At 41.6% G+C, this 27740-nt stretch overlaps 1 protein-coding gene across 4 annotated transcripts in view; it reads right to left on the bottom strand.

Moving 5' to 3' along the window:
• The window catches only part of ARHGEF2 (Rho/Rac guanine nucleotide exchange factor 2), a 924267-nt gene that overhangs the window by 12283 nt on the left and 884244 nt on the right, over positions 1-27740 (bottom strand). For all 4 annotated transcript variants that reach the window (XM_044079827.1, XM_044079829.1, XM_044079828.1 and 1 more), the window contains 2 exons: positions 27290-27709; positions 8004-8205 (listed from right to left, as the gene is read on the bottom strand). In XM_044079827.1, the coding sequence (XP_043935762.1) occupies positions 8004-8205; positions 27290-27709 (622 nt within the window). The remainder of the gene's footprint in view (positions 1-8003; positions 8206-27289; positions 27710-27740) is intronic.

The following is a 27740-nucleotide window of genomic DNA, read 5'->3' as shown; positions in this document are numbered from 1 at the left end:
GTAAAACCAAAAAAGGTGGAGGTGTAGCCATACTATATAAATCTGAACTCCAAGTTTCTTCCTTCAATGTGCTCCTACCATCAGATACCAATCCAGAAACTCTTAGTGCCAAACTTCAAATAAACAACTCCAAATCTATCTATCTAATCTGCACATATCTCCCCCCTGGAAACAATATCAACACTCTTGAAAACTTACTTAGTTACCTCTCTACCCACCTACCTCAGGAAACCATTGTATTAGGTAATTTTAATATAGACTGGGCTACCTGCAGTTCCCTTAATCCTCCCAATCATATAAATCTTTATGGATTCTCACAAATCATAACCACTCCTACTAGAATCCATAAGCCAAGCAGCAAGGAAACCACTCTAGACTGGATACTTATAAACAGCCACCATGATACTTATAAACCAGGAACCCTTCCTGACGATATTAGTGACCACATGCTAACCTATATTATTAAACAAAGAATCCATAGCCCTACTACTAATAATTTTAAAACCTCACGTTCCAAAAAAATTTTTAACCAAGAGAGCTTCCAAAATGAACTGAAATCATGTGACTGGTCACCTATGTCTCATCTTCCACTTGATGATGCAGTGACCTACTTTAACACTAGATTCCTTCAGATCCTAGATTACCATGCCCCCTATTGTTCTTCCCGAATAAGGACCAAAATTGCCCCCGGGCTCACTAAAGAAACTAGGCAAAAGATCCTATTCAGAAATAAAATTTGGGCCAAATGGAGAATCTCTAAATGTCCATCAGATCACCTTTACTATAAACAGGTAAGAAATGCAACCAAGAAAGATATTCTCAAAGACAAAAAACACTATTACCTTCACCTCCAACAAACTCACCAGCAAAAACCACAAAAATTCTGGTCTGGCATTAACAAACTTCTTCAGCCAGGCCACTCTAAAACTCCTGCCCCAACAGGTTTCAACCAAAATAACTCCAACCAAATTCCGGATGCCTTTAATAACTACTTTACTGAAGCCATTCAAACCCTAGCCAATACTTTACCACCTATTACCACATCCCCATTAAATACCACAAAGACTCCATCTCCTACCTTTCAAATACAACCGATACCTACATCACTCATTTGCAAATTCCTTCACTAAAACCATGCACCCCTTCTGCTGACTGTCTTCCAGCTGAATACCTGCAAATAGCAGCAAAAGCTATTGCATATCCTATCTCCATCCTTATAAATAGAACAATTTTAGAAAGCAAAATCCCCTCCATTTGGAAAGTATCCCACATCATCCCTCTACATAAGGGTGGGTCATCTACTGAACTCTCCAACTTTCGGCCTATCACCTTACTGTCTCCAATTGCTAAGATAATGGAAAAGTGCATACACAAACAACTACTTACCCACCTTCTCCAAAATAATCTACTTGCCAACTGCCAACATGGCTTTAGGCCTTTCCATAGCACAACAACTGCCCTTCTGTCCTTTTCTGACTCCATAAACAAAAACCGTAACAATAACACTTTTTCCTCTGCATTATTTATTGACCTTTCAAAAGCCTTTGATATGGTCAACCATAATATCCTTATAGACATTCTAAAAGCCCAATCTCTTGACCCACAAGCATGAAATTGGTTTAAATCCTATCTGGAAAACAGACAACAAGCAGTATTGTGGGATAATAATCTTTCAAAATCCCTTCCTATGAACACTGGAGTACCCCAAGGCTCTATTTTAGGGCCTATACTTTTCTCACTGTTTATCAATGACCTACATGCCAATATTCCTCAGGCCACCTGCATACAATATGCAGATGACTCCACATTAATTTGTTCAGCTAAGTCCATAACCTCTCTGCAGTCTCTCACCCAAACAGTATTTAACAGTGTTGAAAATTGGTTTATGCAACACTGCCTCCTCCTGAACCCCAAAAAAACAAAGTTATTACTCTTTGCTCCAACTCATAAATCACCTCAACTGCACTTCACATTAACCTCCAACAATGCTACCAACATAGCCCCAGACACTTTAATCAGTCTTCTAGGAGTAACAATAGATAATAACCTTACTTTTGATGATCACATTAACTCGACTATAAAGACAGTCAACAAAAAACTAGGCACTCTTTACAGAATCAAACCTTTTCTTTCCCCTTCAGCCAGAATAACTATTGCCCAGACCCACCTTATGTCTACCCTGTTCTATGCTTCGGCAATATATACCAATCTATCAAAAAACAATCTCACCAAACTTTCCACCAGTTACAATAACATAGCCAGATTTGCCACTGGCACCACCTTTAGAACTCACCACTGTCTTAACCTAAAACAACTGGGATGGCTAGAACTGCAGAACCAACTACTTTATCAACAAATTGTTATCACCCAAAAAATCCTTTACCACCCAAACAATACCCCTATCCTCACTAACCTGATTTCACCCTACAAAAATCTTGCTATGCTACACTCATCGAATAAGCTTCTAGCTTCCACTATTAAATCAAATAACAAAGCAGGAGATTCACTTTTCACCAACACAGTAGGGAAAATCTGGAACCAGCTTCCTACTGAACTTTCCTCCCTTGCTTCCACTATTCTGTTTAAAAAACATCTGAAAGAATATCTTACAACTCACTGGCTGTGTCCCTGCTCTAACCCAGACTGATCTCTTTCACCTCCTGCTCTCTCTATACTTTTCTACTCTTCTGTTTTATCTCACCTATCTCTATTTCCAAAAAAAAAAAAAAAAAAAATTCATGTTTTTAGTTTACTGTATTTAATCTTAGCTTAAAGCTACTAACTTACTCTGTAAACATTTTTTTTCTACCTATCTAGCTAATGCACAATGTAGCTAATGTACTGTAATCCACTTGACTATTACTATATATTGTATTATTTACTCTCTGCAGATGCTTGGAGCTTTTCTCCCCAGGCCTCTACTGAAAATGGACATGTATCCAGTTAGACTAGCCCGGTCAACAAATGTAAAATAAAATAGTATTGAACATTTCATTAGATTACCACTTAAGTCTTTTCTCAATAAGATGGGGGTTTACCCCAAAAGAAAAAAATCTTTCAGGCGGGAATATTATGAAAAGATCTCCTGGTCATCCAAATTATAACTTAAGGGGAAAACTACTGAGAAGTGTAAGCATCTCAACATCTTCCAAGAAGAAATCTGACTCATTCCCCAGGAAGGTAAGCAACTCTTTTCTGATTTTCAGGTTGTACGTTTGAAGAGCAGAAAAATGATGGGAGCTTTGCCAGGCAGCAAATAATTTCTCAGCCTTCAAAAGTCCTGCAAGGGCAAGTCCATCTGAGGCAAGGATGCCTTTGAAACCAGCAAAGTGGTCAGTGTGCACTGCTCATATACATGATCCTCAGGGAAAAGAGACATTATCAGCAACAGCAACCCCCTTTTTCCCCATTTTCTACATGGGTTTGGGGTGTCACGTTAACTGTGGCCATCTCTCTCTCTCAATTCAATGCCGCATTCCTGCCTTCTTCAACACTCATGCCTGACTTTCACATATCTTCTCTCACACAGTCCACTCACCTCTTTGCATAATGCCTTCATTTCATCTTACTTTCTTCCTGTCAGTCCCAAATCTTCTTCACCAGATTGATCGTCTTCTGCATTTCTGCACGTGTCTGACCACCATAATCTGTTCTCCTTGATCTTTTCTGCAATTGGAGCTACTTTGACGTTTGCTCTTATGTCCTCATTTCTTCAACTGTCCCACAGGGTACATCCTACCACCCTTCTCAGGCATTTCATTACCATCGCCTCTAGCTTCCTCATCTTTTCTGTCTTTACTGCCTAGATTTCTGTACCATACTGTAATATTGGTCCCACCACTGTCTTGTACATTATATTTTGGCTTCTTTGGCATTCTTTTGTCATACACTACACCTGACACTCTATGCCAGTTGGCTGCAGTCCCTCTGATTCTAGCTTTGACCTCTTCATTCAGACTTCCCTTCTCCACAACCACCCCTCCCAGATACTTGAAACTGTTAACCTGTTCCACTGTATTCCCTTCTATCTCAGTTCTCAGCTTCTTTTGATTTCCCCAATTTGCTGCCATTATCACGGTCTTATTTTTACTTAGTTTCATCCCATGTGCCTTCAGCTTTGCATTCCATTCTCCTACCCTTTGCTGAAATTCTTGCTCAGAGTCTACCTGTAATGGCACATCATCTACATACAGCAACTTTGTTGATCTGTCCCCTCCAAACTGTTTACTAATGTAGTCCATCACCAGTAAGAACAGCAGTGGACTTAGAGCTGAACCCTGGTGCACACCCACTGGAAACTCCCTCTGTGAGACTGAACACTGTTCGTACTTGAGTCATTGGGTCCCTGTACATAACCTGCACTAATTCTTCCAATGTTTCTGGACTTTGAACCAACACATTACTGCTTAAATCAACTTTCTTGGGACCTTGCCATAGCCTTTCTTCAAGTCTAGGAATGCCCAGTTGGATGCTTTCCTCATCTCTAGCTTCTTCTCAACTATCTGTCTCACTGCAAACATCAGGTCAGTTGTGCTGCATCCTGATCTCAATCTGAGCTGCTCATCTCTCATCTTACTTTCTACTATGCATATCTGTTTATCAATCACTCTTTTCAGAACTTTCATGCAACATGATGGGAGTTTGATACCTCTGTACTGTCCACAGTTGTGGAGGTCTCCTTTGTTCTTGTACACTGGCATGAGTATACTTATTCTCCAGTCATCAGGAATACGCGTCTCTGTCCACACTGCTATGAGTACCCTTACAAGTCATTTCTCCCCTATCTCACCCAGCATCTATAGTATATCTGCTGTGACCTCATCTGAGCTTGCTGCTTTCCCCGACTTCATTTTCCTTAGTGCTATTCTTACTTCTTCTAGGGTGGGCTCCTCTTCTTCTCTCATAATAGGTTGCATCTGGGGCAGTACAGTTTTTGTGGGGTTTTCTTCATTCAGAAGCTGCTGGAAGTACTCCTTCCATCTGCTTTTGGTGTGCTGTGGACTGGTGAGCAGGTTGTTGCTGGCATCCCTTATGAAGGGTATCTGACTATCTTCTTTATCTTTCTGACCTTGCCTTGCAACCTGACATAGTTTCTTTGTGCCACCTACCGAGTCACTTTCCAGAAGCTGGTAGAGTGCCTTAGATGCTGTTCTTTGCTACTGCAACTCCTTTCTTAGCTTCTTTGTTAGCCAACCAGTACTCTTTACTAGCTTGGGCCATCTTCGCTGTCTCCCATCTTTTTCCTGCACTCCTTTCTTTTGATGACTCCCCTGCACTTCTACATTCCACCACCAGCTTTCCTTATGTACCTTATTTCCACACCTGACTTGGCCGCATATCGGTTCTGTAGTCCTCACAAATGCTATTTTGAAGTGCTGCCATTCGTCTTCAACTCCACCTAGTTCCTCCTGTTCTTGGGATGCTAGAGCCTGAGTAATTTCTTGAACTGTTGTACAGTACTTTCTCTCCAGTCAACTTCCAAGTCTTCAGCCTGGTCTCTATTGACCTTAGAGCCTTTTCCAACCACTGCTTAAAGCCAACTGTGGCAATCGGTGGTTTATGCTGTGGGCCAACTATTTCACTAGGGATAACTTTGCAATCACTGATTCTACTCTAGTGTCTTTTCCTTACTAGGAGGAAGTCTACCTGAGCTGCATGCTGGCCACTCTTGTACGTGATCTTGTGACTGTCTCTGTTTCTGAACCATGTGTTGGCTACTATCAAGCCATTTTACCAGACAGAAGTCTAGAGTGGCTTCTCAGTCTTTATTCCTGTAGGGTTGCCACCTTTTCAAATGCCCAAAGTGGGACATTTTTGGTACAAACATCAGATTTAGTAGGCCGAAACATACCCACAGCCAGTACAAAGGACAAAACTTCAGTTTTTTTCCTAAATAAAAGCTTATTCTTGCAGCATTTTAGTTTATTATTCTGTTTCTTATAACAGTTAGGTGTTTCAGATACAGAATAACTGTTTTATGCAACTATTACATAAAATATAGGAAATAATTTTGTCCTAAAATCTCAGGACATTTGCCATTTTTACAATTTTTTTGCAGGACACAACTACCCAAAGAGGGACTGTCCCTCGCAAAGTGGGACAGGTGGTAACCCTATATTCCTGTTGACCTACCCATGTGGGCTCAGGCAATTCCCATATCCTTTTCTGTCTGCCCCAATATGTGCATTCAAGTCACCCATTATCAATACCAATTCATGTTGTCCTGCTTTAGCTTGTAGGTCTTGCAACTGCTGTCTGAACGCACTCTGTTCTTCACTATCACAATCCTGTTGTGAGAAGAGACATGTGATGGGCAATATGGCTTGTCACATGTATTTTTCTCTTGCCCTGATACATTCTGCTGACTTTTACATCAGCCTAGCCTCAAGTAGTAGGAGAGTAGGAACCAGAGTCCTTTCTACTTTGCTATGCTGCCAATTCCAGGCTCAGGAGTATTACACACATGGCTTGGAAGAACATGCTGGTTACTGCCAGCATGTCTGTCTCTGTAGGGGCTAGAGAAATGTTGGCAGATAAGACAGATACTAAAACTAGTGGGCAGGAAGATGTCTCATAAGAAATGGTGATGCTTTTCTGGTGCTATGGGAGCAACCTTCTGGTCCTTGTCTTCTTTCATGAATGCCCTCTCTCTCCCTCAACTTCCTTGTGGTGTGGACTTTTTTTTTTTTTTTGCATCTTCATATGGGGTAGTGTCTCCCTCAAAGAAACAGCCTGCATAATAGCCTCTAGCTTCTTCTCAGCCAGCTGTGCGTGAAGTACAATCTCTCTGTTCATCTGGGCTTTATGTATAAAACCAATGCAAATTTCACAGTCAGCTGTCAGGTACGAGTTTCCCAAACTGGATAAGCACTTTATGTGGTAGTTTTTGTAGGAGGTCCAACACCACCAATTGCAAGGGCTCTTCAGGGCTAAATAAGGCATGCTGTAGGTAAACACTTGTTTTCTTACAAATTCTCACTAACAAACAAAACAGCAGCAATGTCAACAATATTTGAAAAAACTGGAAAAAATAACATTTCCCTATTAGAGAATTTAGCTTTGGAAGGAACACAAAAAGAGGAGTTTTGTGTCTGTGTCAGTACTGAGTGGCACTTTAGCTTTCTCACCAGGATGTATGTACACCTGCAGCAATAAGAAGTGAAGACGGCATGGGCCGACTGCCACTCTCATCCCAGATGTAGGTGTGAGTCCTCATGTTGGGAGGAGCCGGCCAGTTTCTGGATGTCTGCAATGCCTTGAAAATCGAGCTGTCTGAGAGAACACTTGTTAGCAGCTGTACTGCATCAGTCATTCACACAAAGAATATCACGCCTTCTAACAAAATTTCAGCTTGGCATTTGGTCTGGAAAGAAAATCATGAAGTAGAGGAACCAAAGATGTGGTTTTTTATTAATTTAATTTAATGATTCTTTACATGTCTGGCTAAAAGTGACAGATGAAGAAGACACTGCCACACAGCTCTGCCCCTGATACTAAGGAGAAGAAATCCAGTTAGAATCAAAGTCTGGTGGCAGTATGGGAGTGACATAGCAGCTCATCAGAAACATGTCAAGAAATGGTTAGCAGCAAACATCCTCCTATTCTTGTTCCAAATATTGGAACATTCAACTGATGCCTGCTGGGTAGATTATTGTTTTGTTTTATCCACGATTCCAAAACAACAGTAATATCTGGACAATCTTGTTGTATCCTACACTAATGCTGATGGCATCTGTTTTGAACACTGGCTATTGCAGATAGGTCTTTGAGTCTATGTGGTGTAACAAGGTGGCCTGAACCAAGTCTGGTGTCCTGGCAGATATAAAAACAGTGAGGTAAACAATGGAATGATTCAAGAAACTTTATGAAGAACATTGATTTTTTTAATGATCCTAGCTGTACAGAAGAAAAAAAAGAGGAGAATGACATATCAATCTGTGTAGCAGCTACATGGCTATCCCACGCATTTTCTCCATAGCAGAGCACTTCTTAACTACACTCACCTCTTGAACCAGATGTGCTCATGATCTGCCCATCACATTCTTCTTCTTCAGAGTGAAGCTCTGGGTCACTTTCTTCTGGCGATATTTGTGGCACTCCATGCTCACTGTCCTCATCTGCTATAGAGTCACTATTTAATCGTGTAGAATGCAAGTGGCTCAGAGATATTCCATCATCCTCACTTCCTCTTCTATGACTCATGTCCTGAAGAAAGTACACGCACAAGGTTAGACAGCAAATAAAAGTGAATATGCTCCACATCTTCTGAAAAGGTACATAAAGCAAACTGGAATCTAACATCAATTTTATAATTAAAAAGGGTTATCTCATTAACTAAAGCACAGTATTAAACAATACTAACAGTTACTTCATTCCAAGATCCTCCAGACCTGGAAAGTCAGGCCTTTTACAGACTGGAAACCATGAAGGTAGTCTGACAGGTAGCTGGCTTAACAAAATATGCCTGCGGCCAACAAATGTGGAATAGGAAGCATCTTCTTTTGGAAGGCAATGTTACATAAACTATTTGAGAAGTACTATACAACCAAAGAAAGTATTAACAACTGCTTAAGTATGAAGACCATCTAGTACAGTATGAAGGGCTTATTTATCTTCAATGATAATTGGTACACTGGAAAACACAGCAGACAAGTGCTAGCAAGAAGTGCTAGGATAATATTTCTGTAAAAAGGATGGAACTCAAAAAGAAATGACCACCTTGGATTTACTGGCATGAACAGATGGGCAGCATAAGAGCCAAAATTAACAGCTGAAAATGTATTAGACTGGTATAGTAAATTAAATCTTTAGCTAATTATTATGATTAAAGGAAAGCTCTGAAAGTAGTAGAAAGAATTCAAACACACTGGAATGAAAATACTAGAAGCAGAAGAAGCGTTACATCAATCAGCTTATCCATCTCCCTACCTACCCTTCACAAGATCCAGAGGTAATAGTCTTCACCTTTACTATTCTTCCTTTGTTAATACCCTCATATTCCTGTGCCATGCAGAACTCTCAAAAGTTTGTGACAACGTATCTACCGAAAATCATTTAACGTACCCATAGCCCTTTTCATACTGAAAATTGTCTTCATGGGGTCCTTGTTCTAGCCTCATTTCACCCTTGTGTCAAGACTTTCAGGCCTTAAGGATGAGGCTTTAATGGGATAACACTGGGCACTCGCTACAATTGTGCAGAACAATCAGCAATCAGGAGGTGCATGCAATGAGATGGTTCGATGAGCAAGAGCAAAAATGGAACCCATGGAACTAAGATGCTAAACATAATGACTCCAAACACAAGTACTGTCAGGCCAGAGATGATCACAAAAACTTCTCAGATGCAAGGTTATATGACAAGAGTTACAGCAAATGCTCATGTGCTGAAATGGCTTGGTTACTCACTATACTGTAACAACAGGCAAAACATGCCAGAATAGAAATCCTTCTGGGAAAGATATGGAAAACAAATTACCAACCCAGATTTGAAATTGAAATAAAGATTACTTGAAAGGGTCAGAAAAAAAAAACAATGGATATGGTTCACCATCAGAAGTAATTAACACTTTTCAGACACACCCGCATACCCAATGAGGGTGAGGGGGCTATGTCCAAGATATGAAGTCCAGAAGAACTGTACCATATAGTGTGTGTGTGTGTGGGGGGGGGGGGGGTACTTCAACAAACTGCAGTCTCAGAATTGGTACACTGTGCCCTAGTCAAACCTGCATTCTGCAGTTATGAAGATCACAGTTACAGACCTTTAACTTTTAACAGGCATCCTTCTGATATGTGTCTGTGATGGACTACTACACATACAGACAAGAAAAATACATTAACAAATTAAATAAAAGCAGAGTGACTCAGGGAATAAAAATCCATTACGGATGAAACAATCAAGGCCACTAGACAATGACTAAAGTGAAAGGGTAGTCATAATGTTTAGAAAAAACAAGTATTAGACAAATATTAGAACATACAATTCACAAAACAGGTGATTTGAGAGCATTATGGTTAATTAACCGAATCATTTGACAAGTGTTTCAACGAACAAGGTTCATGAAATGGCACTTCAAAAATGCCAAAAATATTTTCTGTAAGGAGGGATGTGCCCCCACACCCTTCAAACATGGGTTACCCCTGCACTCCCCTCTCTATTAAAATCTGGTCAGAGGTCTTCATGGCATCACAGAGAGAAAGGGTATATTAATGATGATACAGAGTCAGAGATGTGTATTCACTGAGGTGCACATAACAATCTGTGTACCACAAAACTATCCACAACTGTGTAGAGGACCACAAGGCAAGAAATACAAATAAAGATTCCCTGATTTCTGTGGCAGACGAAGACCATCAGTCGCACCTAGACTGCACATATCTCATTCAGGCATGATCTACGGCCTACTTACCTAGGATCGATCACAGACACACACACACCTCATTCAGGTATGATCTAAAGCCTGTGAAGAATGAGAAGCAACTAAGAACAATATCCAAACACACCCGTGGAGACAATAATTCAACTGCTGCAAAAAGATGGTAAAAGCAGGTTTAATTCCCAAACGAATCCTTTAGCACAGAAAAAGAACACAGTGGAGACAAGCGCTTTCGCCTGGACAATTCCAGGCTTTATCAAGTCAGAGTAAAAACAAACTGTGAAAGCACTACCTATATACCTAAATCACATGCTTAAATTGATTGTTAATTAAACAAAACAAGCTAGCAGAAAATTATTTAAAGACATATACCATTTCCTTTTAGCTTGTTACTAAAAGTCTATTGGGATGTAAATGTTTGTGTAAACCAAAATTGATTTCATATACAAATTTGTATATGAAATCAATTTTGGTTTACACAAACATTTACATCCCAATAGACTTTTAGTAACAAGCTAAAAGGAAATGGTATATGTCTTTAAATAATTTTCTGCTAGCTTGTTTTGTTTAATTAACAATCAATTTAAGCATGTGATTTAGGTATATAGGTAGTGCTTTCACAGTTTGTTTTTACTCTGACTTGATAAAGCCTGGAATTGTCCAGGCGAAAGCGCTTGTCTCCACTGTGTTCTTTTTCTGTGCTAAAGGATTCGTTTGGGAATTAAACCTGCTTTTACCATCTTTTTGCAGCAGTTGAATTATTGTCTCCACGGGATGATCTAAAGCCTACTTACCCAGGATCACTCCAATACACACACACACACACACACACACACACACACACACACACACACACACACACACACACACACACACACATCTTAAGAATAACTTTATGTCTATCCCATGCATTCCTAAATTCCCTATATATATATATGTATATATATATATATATATATATATATATATATATATATATCCCCCCCCCCTCATATATCAGTGCCTCCTTTGGAAAGTTCTTCCAGTATCTACCTTCTGTGAAAATAATACTTCTTTGCATCTCCCCTACTGTACTACTGTATCTAAACTGCACCACAATAGAGAAAATGACAGAAAATACTTGCTGGATAAGTGACTGGATGGATACCAAGACAATGTGTTGATGAGTGCCCAACCACAACTTAGAACAGAAAACTGCACTCGGTAGCTTGTAACTGAAAAAAAACACGGTCAAAGAAGCTGCATGAACGTAAAATTGAAATTTAATTCACAATCAAGAAAAACAAGCGCTTTCATCCTGAACATCAGGACTTCTTCAGAACTGTCTAATTTAAAAATTCACATCCATTAAATAATACATTAATTACACACCAATCAATCCCAACATGATAAAAATAGTTGCCAATAAAAATTTAAAGGAATACACTTCAAAACATTTTAACTATTATAAAACTAAAGCCCGATGTTTAAGAATGAACATGAATAACATTAGTCATTTAAACATGGAGTCACCATAGCTTTAATTCTAAGTTGCCAACAGAGCTCTGCCTTTTACAATTTGTTTTTACAACCCCCCCACCCCCACCCCGGGGTCCCTTTCTACCATCTCCAGTATAACAAAATTAAACTTGTTACAAGTTTTATACTTCTTAAGATGTCTATAAAGGGCATTATTCTCATCCTCCCGTATAATAGGTTCATACTAGGCTATCTGCCCTAGGGCATTTATAAGCCTAGCCAGAGTGTGTATGGCTTTCGCCACCCATTTTAAATTAATTTTGCTATGCCCTTTTTCGAGGTTAGTATACTGCGCTTCTGTCTAACAGTGACACAGAAGTGATACCCAGGGTAAACCTACGATCTCCCATCCACTCATCAAGATTCCTCTTGAAGAGAGTCAATGAGGGTCTCTGCCTAACCTGGACTGGGATTTTATTCCAGAGTGAAGGGAGCCTCTGGGTTATGAATCTGTCCCTCCAGCATGTCCTATTTATTTCAGTGCTGAGGTTTAAGTCCCTCGAGCGCGTAGCTCGATGGGATTTGGATTTTCTGAGGTGCAGCATGTCCATTAATTCCGGGTTGGACATGGCTTTATAAGTCAGGCACAGATCGCCTCTGAGCAGGCGGTATGCCACTGAGTAGAGCTGGAGTTTCTTTAACCGGGCAGCATACGGCATCTGTTTGAGCCCCTTGATCCTCTTGGTGAGGTACTTTTGGAGTCTTTCCAGTTGCTGCAGGTGTCTGGTAAGGTACATCCCAAAAGGGGCATTGTACTCAATTATGGGCCTGATGAGGGATGAGTAAAGAGGAACGATGACCTCCCCTGATCTAGATGTGAATCCCTTCATGATTAGGTGGGCTATATAAAATGTTTTTCTAACCACTTTGGCCACGTGGTTGTCAAATGAGGGATTGCTGTCAACTTGGGTCCCCAGGTCCCTAATTACTTCTTCTGTACTTAATGGATTACCACCTATGTGGTAATTTGTGGGCACTTTGTTTTTGCCAAAGGGATGACTATACACTTTTTGGCGTTTAGCTTGAGGCCATGGCTCTGGCACCAGTTGTCTGTTTCTATGAGACCCTTTTGGAGGATGCTTGTGTCAGCTGGAGAGTCTATTATGTTGCCCAGTTTGCAGTCATCTGCGAACTTGGTCAGCCACAGTCCTTCCATGTTGGCCTGTACCTCCGAGAAATATATACCGAACAAGAGAGGTCCCAAGACTGAGCCTTGTGGGACGCCACTTGTAACTGGTTTGGAGTCTGACATGGCTCCAGCTATTCTAACCATGTGGGTTCTGTCCTTGAGCCAGTTTGCAACCCATCTAGTGACATAGGGGTTTATATTTAAGCTGGTGAGCTTATCTATAATGCCCGAGTGGGGTATTGTATCGAAGGCTTTTGCGAGGTCCAGGTAGGCTGTGTGGACCACCTTCCCCTTGTCAATGGCCTTGGTGACTGTTTCAAAGAAATTGACCAGGTTTAAGAGGCAGGATCTGCCCTTAACAAAGCCGAACTGGGTAGGATCCAGTGTCTGTAGGTCCCCAATATCTTTATAAGGTCCATGATGATCCTTTCCATAGCTTTGCAGACCAAGCTAGTGAGACTTATGGGGCGATAGTTTCCAGGATCCGTTGAGGCACCACCTTTGTGGAGAGGGACCACTGTTGCTGTACGCCACTCTTTGGGTACATATCCTGTAGTAAGGCTGAGATTGAACAGTAGTTTTAGGTTTGGGTTTAGCTCTTCTTGGAGTTCATGTAGGACGCAGCCCGGGACACCATCTGGTCCCATTGATGCTGTGTTTCTTGCTTTGGAGAGGGCAGCTTTTACCTGAGCATCTGAGATGTCAGGGGAGCAGCACTCTGCTGGGATAGATATTAGCCCTTTTGGTGGGGAGGGGGGGGAGAAGTTTGCGCTGAACCTGTCAGCTAGGATGTTGGCAATGTCTGTGGGTTCGGTGTATTTTTTGTCATTTTGGAGTAATTCTGAGCATATCTTTGAATTCCCACCCAGGTTCCTAACATAACTAAAGAAAGCCTTGTGATTATCCTTAGTGTCCTGTGCAATTTTTCTCTCGAAGCTGGCCTTAGACTATTTTATGAGTGCCCGTAGTTTTTTGCTAATACTGATCAGAGATGCCTTCCCTTTTTGGGATTTTGCTCTGTCATGTAGTAGCTTCCTCCTTCTATTGTATAGTTTGTTTATGGCTGGGGTCCACCAGACAGGACGTCTGCCTTTGGAGGATTGGATCTTGGTTTTATTTGGGATTGCATGATCCATGCATTCCTGAAGGTGTTCATAGAATGCGTTTATAAAGGATTTTGTGGTCTGGGCCGTATTATCCAGAGGCCCGGAGGCTTTGAAGGATTCCACCTCGGTTTTGAGGAGTGTGAAATTTGCTTTAGAGAAGTTTTTCACTGTGGTTTTCTGGGCATGGGGTGGGGTCGGGATGTGTATAATGGCATATATATGTTCGTAAATACATTTTCTAAACATCCTGTTTTGTCTTGTCTATGTAATAATGTTAGCATTCTTGACAGACCGCTATGTGTACTAATCCAGTAGACCCACAAGACCCAAATGCCAAGGACACCTTGATTTGGGTTTCCCCTATTACCACTGTCTGTGCTAGTAAAATATATTTATGACATTCACAAGATCCACACCCAACAGTTCCTCTACTCATCCTATACAGGGAAGTGTTAGCAGCTCCAGTAAAAATTTTAAATTGAAGTTAGTTCTGTAAACAAAAGAGGGTTCATTCCCCAATATTTCGGTAAAATCACTGTTACCATTAAATAACAACCAATGTTTGTTTATGTTCCTCACTTATAGGTTCATAGGTTGGTACTAGGCTATCAACCCTAGGGCCTATACAAGCCTAGCCATAACTATTCCCTGGCTATTTCTTCCCACACTATTTACTTCCCTGGACCCCTGTCTAGCAGGACGACTGACGTGATCCCCGGGGTGAATTTCCTTTCTCGCATCCAATCATCAAGTTTCCTTTTGAAGAGGGCCAAAGAGGTGCTCTGCTTGACATGTATGGGCAGTCTATTCCAGAGTCTGGGGAGGCTCTGGGTCAGGAACATATCCCTCCAGCATGTTTTGTTTATTATGATGACAAGGTTTAGATCCCTGGAGCATGTGGTTCTTAGGGACTGGGATTTCTTTAAGTGTAGCATGTCCAACAGCTCTGGGTTTGACATGGCCTTGTATGTTAAGCAGAGATCGCCTCGGAGTAGACGATATGCGACAGAGTATAGCTGGAGTTTTTTAAGGTGCTCAGCATAGGGCATCTGCTTTAGGCTTGTGATTCTTTTAGTGAGGTATTTCTGCGGCCTTTTCAGTTGTTGCAGATGTCTTAAGAGGTACATACCAAAGGGGGGGTTGTATTTTATAATGGGTCTAATGAGGGATGAGTACAGTGGGACAATGACCTCCTTTTTTCTGGATGAAAAGCCCTTAGTGATGAGGTGTGCTACATAGAAGGATTTCCTGACTGTTGTGGCGATGTGGTTATTGAAAGTGAAACCACTGTCCACCTGTGTCCCTAAGTCTCTTATCACACTTTCAGTGTTTAGTGTACTGCCACCTATGTGGTAATTCACAGGTACATGTTTTTTCCCAAAGGGGATAACTATACATTTCTTGGCATTGAGCTTGAGCCCATGGCTCTGGCACCAAGCATCTGTTTCTGTAAGGCTTTTTTGTAGAGTATCCACATAATTTGGGGATTCAGTAATGGCTCCCAGTTTGCAGTCATCTGCAAACTTTGTTAGCCAGAGTCCCTTAGTGTTGGCCTGTACTTCAGAGAAGTAGATGCCAAACAAGAGAGATCCCAGGACTGAAACCTGAGGTACTCCACTTGTCTGGAGCTGGATTTGAAGTCAGCTACTTTTACAGTGTGGGTTCTGTCAGTAAGCCAGTTGGCAAACCCATCGAGTGACGTAGGGATTAATGCCCAGCTTAGTAGGTTTATCTATGATTCCAGAGTGGGGGATGGTGTCAAAGGCCTTGGTGAGGTCCAGATAGGCTGTGTGGACCACCTTACCCCCATCCACGGCTCTGGAGACTGATTTGAAGAAGTCAATCAGGTCCAGGAGACAAGATCGGTCCTTCACGAACCCAAACTGGGTGGGGTCCAGTGTTTGAAGGTTGCCAATGTCTTTGTTTATAAGTTCCATGATAATACATTCCATGGCCTTGTAGATCAGGCTCGTCAGACTGATGGGGCGGTAGTTTCCGGGATCCAAGGTGGATCCCTCCTTGTGGAGTGGGATAACTGTAGCTGTGCGCCACTCAGTGGGCACAAAGCCTGAGGTGAGGGTATGATTAAACATGACACTTAGGTGAGGTGCCTGTTCATTTTGTAGTTCATGTAGTACACAGCCTGGGATGTCATCTGGTCCCATGGATGCTGTATTCTTAGCTTTGGAGAGTGTTTTTTTTACCTGTGTGGCCGTTATTACCGGAATTTGGCAATCTTCCAGTATTAAGATGGGCCAATTTAGGGGGTGTGAGGGGGGTGAAGTTGGCATTGAATCGATCTATCAGGATATTGGCAATATCCTTGGGATCAGTATATTTAATGCCATTCTGTTGTAGCTCAGAGCAGATCTGAGCATTGCCATTTAGATTCTTGACATAGTTATAGAATGCCTTGTGGTTGTCTCTGGAATATTTGGCAATTTTATTTTCGTAACTAGCTTTGGAGAATTTTATGAGGGGATCTCAGCTTCTTACTGAGGCTGGTAAGGGAGTTTTTCACATCCTGGAGTTTTCCTCTTTTCTGCAACAGATTCTTCCTTTTGTTGTAAAGTTTGTTTACTGTAAGGGTCCACCAGATTGGCTTCCTTTTTTTTAAGGAGAGCATCTTGGTTCTATTTGGGATGGCATGATTCATGCATGAGTGGATGTGCTCGTACAGTGCCTTAGTGTAGGACTCAGCAGTCGAACTTTCAGTTCCCGTCTGCATGGGTGTCATGAAGTTTGTCACTTCTGACTTGAGTAGAATGAAGTTGGCTTTGGAGAAGTTTTTTATGGAGGTTTCCTTACTGGGGGGTGGGATGTGGATGTTAAGGGTGATTAGCTTATGGTCTGACCCGACCAATGAGGGGGTGACCATAGATGTGGAGCATCGATTTCCCATGTTGGTAATGACCAGGTCTAGGATACTGGAGCCCCTGGTGGGACTATGGATTAGTTGATCCAGGGCATTGGAATTTATGAATTCCAAGAACCGTTGGGTAAAGGTGTTGGTACATGAGTAGCTTTCTCAGTTAATGTCAGGGTAGTTAAAATCGCCCAGTATTAGGGTGTTTGGTTGTATATTAATATTTTCCAGTATGTTTAGAAAGGTGTAGTGAGAATCTTGGGGCATGGTGGGGGATCTGTAGCAAGCTACAGTTTGGATTGCAGTCTTACCTAGTGTTAGTTGCACCTGGACAATTTCAGATGCATTGTATTGGGCAACTAACCTGGTGGTGTGAATATCCTTGGTGAATATGGACATTCCTCCACCTTTAGTGTTTCGATCCTGGTTTAGTGGCCGAAAAGTGTGGTAAGAGTTGTAGCCTGGTACTGCAGGGGTGCTCTCTGGAGCCTTGAACCAGGTCTCAGTTACTGCACAGATACTGATGTTCTCCATTTTTAGGAGTGCCTCGAGAGAGTGCACTTTGAGGTTTAGACTTCTAGCACTGAGTAGCATTACCTTCAGATTTTGCATGCTTGTACCTGTTACAGTGGTGGTTTTGTCCTTTGAACTTTGCCTAAAAAAGGCACTATAGGGGTGGCAAGAGCCTTAGCCAGTAACCTGAATCCCAGGGGCGACAGGTACAGATCATCTCTGGCAAAGCATCATGGTCTGTCAATCATGTCATCCCAGGCAGACAGATACTGGATCCCCTTTGAATGACACCAGAAGCTTAGACAATTTACTATTTAATTCCCCAAATGTTAAAACCATGGAGTTGACGAACTTCCTATTACTATCATAGTTATTGTCTTTATCTTCCATTGCAATAGGGACCCCTAACACAGGGTTTGTACCTTGTACCCCATCCTTCCATAACCTGGTCACAAGTATTGTAAATCAAGTGGGTTGGGTGTCTCCTCTGCATAAAAAATCTCACCAAGTTACCCATTTCCCTATTACATATCTCTCTGAACATATCCTGGCTACCCTACCCATATGGCCTTTAACAATATCTTTCTTAATAAAGACAAGGTGACAACTATCGTATTCTAAATAATCATTGGAAAACGTAGGTTTCCTACAATTTTTGAGGTAAAACAACCCTTAACCCTATCCTTTGTTAAGGTTACATCTAAATAATTTATACTCTCATCTGAATGTAAAGTAGTAAATTGAAAATAGCTACAAATTCCATTAATATATTGGCTAAATTCCACCTGCTTCTTTGTGTTTTTCCACAGGATAAAAATATCATCCAGAAATCTCAAGTAACATGACCAATAAATACTTTCAAGAATGTGTTTCTTCTCCCAACTATACATAGCCACGTTGGCGAAGAGTGGGGAGCAACTTGCTCCCATTGCTGCTACTCTAATTTATCTGAAGTACTCCCCCTCAAAAATAAAGAAATTATTTTCAGAATAATTTCCATGAGTACCATTACAAAATGAATCATGGTGCCACTTAACCTCGTCCTTTCAACCAAGGCTTCATAAAAGAGATTGGGGTATGGAGGTGAGCAGAACTACAACATCAATAGTGGAAAGACTAGAGTTGTTAGTGCAATATTAATTTTTAATCCTTGACAGAAAATCCCATGAATCTCTTAGTATGCAATCGATAGAAAGTAAAACATTTCTCACTAACCTATCCACAAATATCCCCAAAGGGTAGGTGGTACTACTCTGTGATGTCACTATAAGCCTATAGGGGGATTCAATATATTTTTATGCGTTTTTGGAATCCTGAATAATGCTGGTATTAAGGGATGGTTGTTGGATAGAAAATCCAGCACTTCCTCCTTAAAATTACCTTGAAATAAGGAGTCTTCTAATACTAACTGGATTTCCCCATGAGCTACATTTATCTCATTTCTTAAAACCACATATTTCTCCTAGTCATGTAAATTTGACTGTTGTAAATCTCTTTTATCCACTATCATCTCCCTTACTGTATGTAAACTGCACCACAATAGAGAAAATGATAAAAAATATTTGCTGGATAAGTGACTGCATGGATAGTTTATGGAGTAATGGAAAGTACAGTTGTGTACACTTACCATAAATATAGATGTTGGAGTGTATTCACTGTTGCAGTCATTATATTTGGGTAATCTGCTGGCAGGTTGCCCTCAGTCAGCCTGAATTCCAAAGTCTTGGGTCCTGCGTCGGTTGCTGCCTTCTCTTCTATGACGTCAGGTCGTCAGGGGTATAAAACATACAGCCGACGCCATTTTCTTTAGTTTTTCTTGCCCCCGATGTCAGGTGCCCCCAAAAAGGTAGCAATATTTTATAGATATATATATATACATACATCAATATAAACTTTACCTTCATCTACAACCAAATACACCACATAGGTTGTAGAAGATAGAGAAGGAAAGATAAACTGTAGAATGACAGGGGGATGGTGGGAGGGTAACCTGGACTGCAACAGTGAATACACTCGAACATCTACATTTATGGTAAGTGTACACAACTGTACTATGTTCTTCATGTTTCACTGTTGCAGTCATTACATTTGGGTAGAATCCCAAAGCTATGGTTGGGAGGCTGGAGCTAAACAGCATAAGGTGCGGCTATAAGGCCCTGCAGCACTGCAGTGGCAAAGCCTGCCTTGGACTTGGAGAGGCAAATGGTAATGCTTTGTAAAGGTGTGAACAGAACTCCCCCAAGTAGGTTCATAGGTTCATACTTGGCTATCTGCCCTAGGGCATTTATAAGCCTAGCCAGAGTGTGTTTGGCTTTCGCCACCCATTTTAAATTAATTTTGCTATGCCCTTTTTCGAGGTTAGTATACTATGCCTCTGTCTAACAGTGACACAGAAGTGATACCCGGGGTAAACCTACGATCTCCCATCCACTCATCAAGATTCCTCTTGAAGAGAGTCAATGAGGGACTCTGCCTAACCTGGACTGGGATTTTATTCCAGAGTGAAGGGAGCCTCTGGGTTATGAATCTGTCCCTCAAGCATGTCCTATTTATTTCAGTGCTGAGGTTCAAGTCTCTCAAGCGCGTAGCTCGATGGGATTTGGATTTTCTGAGGTGCAGCATGTCCATTAATTCCGGGTTGGACATGGCTTTATACGTCAGGCACAGATCGCCTCTGAGCAGGCGGTATGCCACTGAGTAGAGCTGGAGTTTCTTTAACCGGGCAGCATATGGCATCTGTTTGAGCCCTTTGATCCTCTTGGTGAGGTACTTTTGGGGTCTTTCCAGTTGCTGCAGGTGTCTGGTAAGGTACATCCCAACAGGGGCATTGTACTCAATTATGGGCCTGATGAGGGATGAGTAAAGAGGCACGATGACCTCCTCTGATCTAGATGTGAATCCCTTCATGATTAGGTGGGCTATATAAAATGTTTTTCTAACCATTTTGGCCACGTGGTTGTCAAATGAGATGCTTAATAAAAGTGGACAATTTCCAGTTAATACCTCACACACAGTGAAACTAGCTAGAAAAATACACAGTACACAAAGTGCTATAAATAACAAAGAAATAAAGAACAAAATAAACAAAAAACAGGATACTTAATGTTATATATTATAGCTCTGAGTTTCCTCAGTGTCCTTCCTTCGATTAGCTCAGTGTGAAATGGCAGAACACTCACAACTGAACTTCTTAGGTAACAGAAGGTTGAAACCTGAGACAGCTTTTAAGAAAGAAATCTCAAAAGAACCAATGAGGTGCTTAGTCTAAGCTGTAGTCCAGGTGACCTCAGTCAGCCAATGAGCTCAAACAATTCTCTCTCACTGAAATACCTGATAGCTTTGGCTAAACCAAGATGTCCCTGAATATGTGCTCAGACACACAGCCTCCACAAACACTAGGCCCCAATACAAGCCTGAATATGGAAATGCTACAAATATCCCCACTACTTAGAACAAACTGCAGAAATGTTTCTCACAGCTGAAAAGCAGCAGTGAGACTTTAAATGAAAGTTTTAAACAGCTAAATGAGCCTCTAGAAAAAAGAGTTTAACTGCAACAAGTTATCAGAAACAAACAACCCAACAGATGCTTAATAAAAGTGGACAATTCCCAGTTAATACCTCACACACAGTGAAACTAGCTAGAACAATACACAGTACACAAAGTGCTATAAATAAAGAAATAAAGAACAAAATAAACAAAAAACAGGATACTTAATGTTATATATTATAGCTCCAAGTTTCCTCAGTGTCCTTCCTTCGATTAGCTCAGTGTGAAAAGCAGTCTCTAGAATGTCTTTGGTTGGTACTCCTTTGAGAAAGGCTGCCGAAGTAGCTGCAGCTCTGGTGGAATGAGACCTAATGCCCTTGGGCACAGGTTTACCATGGTGTAAGTAGCAGAAACAGATGCAGTGGCTTATCCACTTTGAAATTGTCTGCTTTGAGAGAGCCTTTCCTTCTGACCCTGCAGCATATGACACTAGTAATTGCTCAGTTTTTCTTACAGCTTTTGTCCTGCTCAAATAGAATCTTAGCTGTCTGTGTACGTCCAAAGAATGCAGAATTCTCTCCCCTTTGTTCTGCGGATTTGGATAAAAAGTTGGCAGATAAATTGTTTGGTTAAGAGCCACACTGGAAACAACCTTAGGCATAAAAGTAGGATTTGTCCTCAGAGACACCCTCTCTGGGTAAAATATGAGAAAAGGCTCTACAGCCATGAGGGCCTGTAGCGCTGAAACTCTTCTTGCTGAAGTAATTGCTAGTAGCAGAGCTGTCTTCCATGATAAGAACTTTATATCAGCGGTAGCGGCTGGTTCAAATGGAGGCAGGGTGAGCTTTTCCAACACATAATTGAGGTCCCATGCAGGTAATGGTGATCTTCTAGGAGGCCTTAGGTTTCTGGCTCCTCTAAGATACAGCTTTAGTAAAGGATGAGAAAAGATTGGTGGCTCTGTATTGTAATGAGCCGAAATTGCAGAGGCATGGATTTTGATTGATGAGAAAGAAAGGCCTTTGTCAAGCATCTCAGTTAAGTATTGTAAATGTATATGTGGTTCTGCTGTATCAGTTCCTTGTGCTTGATTCCAAGCACAGAATCTCTTCCATTTGTCAGCATAAGATTTTATAGTACTAGGCCTCATGGCTTCCAAAATTACATCCATCACAGCTTTACTGAGAGGTGTCGTTCATATGATTACATGATTAGCCATACTGCCAGGTTCAGTGTCTGTAGTTGATTGTGCAGGATCTGATTGTTTTGCTGGGACAGTAGTTGTGGTCTTTGAGGCAAGGTCCACGCTGGGTATTGAGACAAGTTCCTTAGGACTGGGTACCAGCATTGGTGGGGCAAGTCCGGGGCAATTAATATCTTTGGCTTCTCTTGTCTGACTTTTAGGAGGACCTTGGATAGAAGAGGCAGAGGAGGAAAGGCGTAAACTGACAGGTTTTTCCGACTGAAGGATAGGGCATCCAACTTTCCATGCTTGTCTGTGATAAGTCCCTGTGCAGAATCTTTTCAATTGATAATTTTGAGGAGAGGCAAATAGATCTATGTCTGGGCTCCCCCATTTCTCTGTTATCATGCTGAATACTTGTGGATTTAGTTTCCACCCGTGAGGATCCCTAAGGTTTCTGCTTAAGTCGTCTGCCAGAGTGTTCTGTTTTCCTGGCAGGAATTGAACTTCAAGATTTATTTGGTAGGTCAAAGCTGTATCCCACAGTGCCATGGCTAATCTGCAAAGGGGGTATGAGTGTGTGCCCCCTTTGCTTTTTATATACCACATGACTGTGGTGTTGTCCGTCTTTATCAGTAGTTGTCCTGGATGAAGCAAGTCCTTGAAGGCTGTTAGGGCATTTTGAAAAGCTAGCATCTCTTTCTGGTTGATATGTAGATGCATTTGATTTGGTGCCCCTATGCCCTGAATGCATCTTCCTGCCATGTGGACCCCCCCCAGGCATAATCCGATGCGTCTGTTGTTAAGGTTTGGCTGGCAGGGGGTAGAGTGAAGGGCCGTCCCATGTTTTGGTGACAGGCCTTTGCCCATTATAGAAACTCTTGTTGCAGGCAGGGGATGAGAGGAATCATGGTTTCCAGACTGTGAATGTTGACTCCATAAACATTTTTCGGTACCATTGAAGCATCCTCATATGCAGTCTTGCATATGGAATTAGTAGGATGCAGGATGCCATGAAGCCCAGAGCCTACAGAATTTGTCTTGCAGAAGACTGTGTTTTTGTTGCCATCAGTTTGAAGTAAGTAGTCAGTTGCCTTTGTTTGTCTGGCGTGAGGTAAGCCATCTGGGCAATTGTATGCAAGCTTGCACCTAGGAATGCTAACTTTTGAGAGGGCACCAGTTGTGACTTCTTTTCGTTTATTGTGTACCCTAGGCATGCTAGAAGCCTTTTCACAAATGCCAGGTGTCATAGAAGAGTGTCTTTGTCCTCTGCTTGAATGAGACAGTTGTCCAAGTAAGGATATATTTGAATACTTCTTTGTCTGCAAAATGCAATTACTGGTGCCAGGCACTTTGTAAAGACCATGGGTGCAGTAGATAAGCCAAAGGGCAGTGCAGAGAAATGGTAATGCATTAAGCCAGCCTTGAATCTGAGGTATCTTCTGCACGACTGTCTTATTGGGACATGCAGGTATGCCTCTTTTAAGTCTAAAGTCACCAGCCAAGCATTCTTGCCCAGCATGGACAGAAGCTGTTGCAAAGTGAGCATTTTGAATTTTGGAATGTCCAGGTATGTGTTCAAAATCGATAAATCCAGTATTGGCCACCAGGCCTTGTCCTTTCTGGGTACCAAGAGCAGTCTTGAGTAAAAACCTTGTCCTTTTTCCTGTTCTGGTACTGTCTGAATGGCCCCCATATCCATGAGGGACGTAACCTGTTTCTGAGCCTCTGTCCATTGTTTTTTGGCAGGTCTGGCCAACCATTTGTCATTGGCAGAGTGTGGAAATGAAATCTGTATCCCTGTGATACGATGTTCAGTACCCACTTGTCCTGGGTTATTAACTGCCAATTATGAGCAAAAAGTGCTAATTTTCTCCCTATGGGTGCTGCCAAAAGATAAGTGCTTGTTGTAGGCAGAGGGAAGTCATTGGGATTGCTTTCCGTAGGTTTGCACTTTATCCCCTCCAGAATTGGAGGTGGATGCGCCCCATTGCTTTGACCTGTATGAGTCTTGAGCCTGGTACCTGGAACCCTTAGGGCATCTGGATTTGCCCCTTTGAGCTCTGTCTGACACAGGAAAGGACCATTTTTTTGTAGGCCAGTGCCTACTGAAGCTAGGTGGCTGCACTTGTAAGAAATATTTTACAGTTTGCATAGACTTAGCTTTGTCTTCAATTTTCTTTAAAACCTCTTCTGCCTTAATACCAAACAGAGAATCATGCTGTAAAGGTGCATCTAGCAATTTAGCTTTAACATGATCAGGCAAATTTTGTTCCTTTAACCAGGCATGCCTCCTAATCACAGATCCAGTAACTATGGCCCTGCAGGAGGCCTCTAAAGAATCAAAACCACATTGCAAAGTATGCTTTCCGACTTGTTCAGCTGCATGCAATAATTCCTGCAATTCCTTATTTTCTGCACATTCTGAAATCAACATCATTTTCTGTTTCAGCAATCCCATAACATGTTGTTGGTACTTAAGCATATGAAATTGACAGTTTAAGGCCCTGATTGCCAAGGTTGCAGATGTATAAACCTTTTTACCCCATCTGTCCAGCGCCCTTGAATCTCTGTCGGAGGGGGTAGGGTTTTTTGCTGTTGAGGGCTTAACTCCCTTAGGACCCTGTGAAATAGTTTCAGGATCAGCAGCAGGGTTTTTAAATAAAAATTTATGAGAGTCAGGGACCCTGTAATACCTGTCTGACTTAATGGGAGCCGGAGGTAAAGAGTTAGGGGTCAGGCTTGACTCTGAAAAAACATCATCCACAATGTATAACACAGGGGGAATGGCTAAAGGCTTGTGCTGAGGGAGAAGACGGAAATCCCTGAGCCTCTTTTTTGATTCTGAGAAGTCTTGACTCTCACAGTGAAAATGTTCCCTCAAAGTATGCAAGGTTTCTCCAAATGAATAATCCTCAGGAGGAGATGCAGATGGAATAGACTCCTCAGCATCAGAATCCTCATAGGGAGGTAAAGATAATTCCTGATCAGAAGAGGAATCAGAAGAAATAGAAACCTGATCTGAAGATTCATAGTCAGTGTCTTGCCTAGGTCTCTTATCTGGAAGGGGATGGGTACCCCTGATCAAGGTAATAAGGTCTTCAGCCATTTTGATCATCTGTTTTTTAGGCATAGAGGCCTGTGCACGTGACTCAGGCGTCGTTTTTCTTTTTTAATTTTAGAAGGTGTCTTTGCCTTTGGTTTTGCAGCTTTCGTCGGTTTGATATAAAAATGTTGAGGTCTGAATACACCCTCAGAAGCCGGTGGCTGCTCAGCGGCTCTGGACCCATCCGAGGGAGATACATCCGTCGGTCCAATACCTTGAGTATCTTGTGGCATGCCAGACTCCACATGGGTGTCGGTAGAGGCCTGCGACTTGAAGGTAGCGGGTATCAGGGGCTGCGAAAGCACCTCAGTGAGTACTGGCGAACTGGCGACTGGCTTAGGAGAAGCTTCGTCTCAACTGCCTTTCTCTGTCCTTTTCTTTGCATTTTTTATGTATTCCGGTAGTTGGATTGCTATCCGACATCTCTGGGTAGTTAAATCTGTTTCCAAAATACTTAAATGCAAAAATATACCAACGCTTAATAGTGCGTTGGTTAAATCTAGCACAAAACCGACAGCCAGGCACATTGTGATCAGGACCTAGGCAAGGAATACAGTATAAATGTAAATCCTTATGAGGTATTTGCTTCCCACAAGTAATACAATTATTAACTTTTTCTGACATCGGTAAAAAGCAAGAAAAAAGTTTCCCCAACGGGGTACTTAGCTTTATTGAAGACTTCGGTTCTGCAACTCAAACGCGAATATTTCAGTACTCGGCCGACCAGCACTTGCGAAATGCTTCTGCTTCGGGCACTGTGCGGCAAGAAAGACTAAAGTAAATGGCGTCGGCTGCATGTTTTATACCCCTGACTACCTGGCGTCATGGAAGAGAAGACAGCAACCGACGCAGGACCCAAGACTTTGGAATTCAGGCCGACTGAGGGCAACCTGCCAGCAGATTACCCAAATGTAATGACTGCAACAGTGAAACACGAAGAACATCAAAAAGGGTTACTTCACAAGTGCTGTAACGGAAATGCATTAATCAAATTGTACACTGAAAGAATAAATCTGTACATGATAGAACATACAGATTACTGTTTAGCTGTCAGAAAAGAAATATTGTTAATTGTCAATAAAAAGTGGAATGTCTCAACTAGCACTAAAATGTGACACAATGTTGAAAACAGAACACTTTAAAAAAAAAATAATATATCCGTTTTAAATGGTAAGTTTTTCACAAAAGCAAACAAGATTTACCAGTATTAAATAACTCATTTTATACAGTACATGAGAATCAGAAAGCATTTTTAAATGTGCTCCTTTGCTATAGAACAGTTGTTTTCAGGTCTACACAGCTGTCCAAAGCATCAGACAAGGTTTGATGACTGGGAAAAGCTCTCTGTCTGAACACTTTACCCCCCCCCCCCCCCACACACACACACTTTAATTATACACTGTACTACTACTACAGTTGTGTAAGCACAGAGTAAAGAGAAACACTCTGCAATGGTGAAATAAAACAGTGCATTACAGCAGCCTCACAGATTAATACATGAACTTCCCAGGGCTTGTCAGTTTAGGGATCTGAATCTCAGAGGACTGCATTCCAGGAAATATCCATTTGTCAAATGATGGATTCTCCATGTGCGCTTCCCTGTCTGAGTACTGCTACTTGGGAAGTTGAATGGCATAACCCTGGACACTAGAACTTAGCTGTACTCCAACATTCTTTGACACTGGGAAGGACTGGTTATCCAGCAAACCCAGGCTCATTCTTTTATTTGGGACACTGATGACACAGATAAAGATCCTGACTACTGCCAGTAGGGTACCTCAAAAAAAAGATAGCTTCTGGAACTTTAACTGAATGAATCACTGCAAAGGCAGCTGAAAAGATATCACATAACATAGCATCACTGTATAACAGCTGAACATTTTTCTTACTGTTTTCAGTTTGAGGTTTTTGTTCTCATATTATTGATTCTGAGCCTGATGTATGTTTTTTATCAGTGTCTTTCTGTATGCCTCATATCCATCACTACATAAAACTACTCACCTGCTGGGAACTAAGGGTGGTAAGGAAGTCTCCAGATGGCAGACTGCGTCGTCGCTCTTGGAAAGATTTTTTCTTTCTTGCTAACACAGACTGTTGAGATATAGAGTTCAGTTCTTTCAGCATTTCTAGCTCTTTCTGTAATTGCACTCTTCCTCGTTCACTTTCCTGCAATTTTTCCTCTAATGCCTGTATTTCTACTGCCCTCTCCTCACAGGTTTTGCGACATCGACGCAGTTCCTCCTGTAAAAGGGAGTGCTGTCGCTGAAGGAGGGTTAATTCAGTCCCTTGTTTGTCTACTGACATGGTTCTCATGTCAACCATGTTGCTGTCCTTTGAGTTAGAGCGTGTAAGCTTTTCCCTCCTTTCACTTATTTCCTGCAAACGCAGTTCAATTATTGTATCCTGCTGAACAACGGCTGCCTAAAATTCAAAGGAAAACAAGGTTATCTGA

Source organism: Protopterus annectens, chromosome 8.part0 (genome assembly GCF_019279795.1).
Source record: "Protopterus annectens isolate FY-2018-M chromosome 8.part0, PAN1.0, whole genome shotgun sequence".
Classification (NCBI taxonomy): Eukaryota; Metazoa; Chordata; order Ceratodontiformes; family Protopteridae; genus Protopterus; species Protopterus annectens.
Note: the sequence above shows the minus strand (reverse complement) of the source record. Positions and strands in the feature narration are given on the sequence as shown.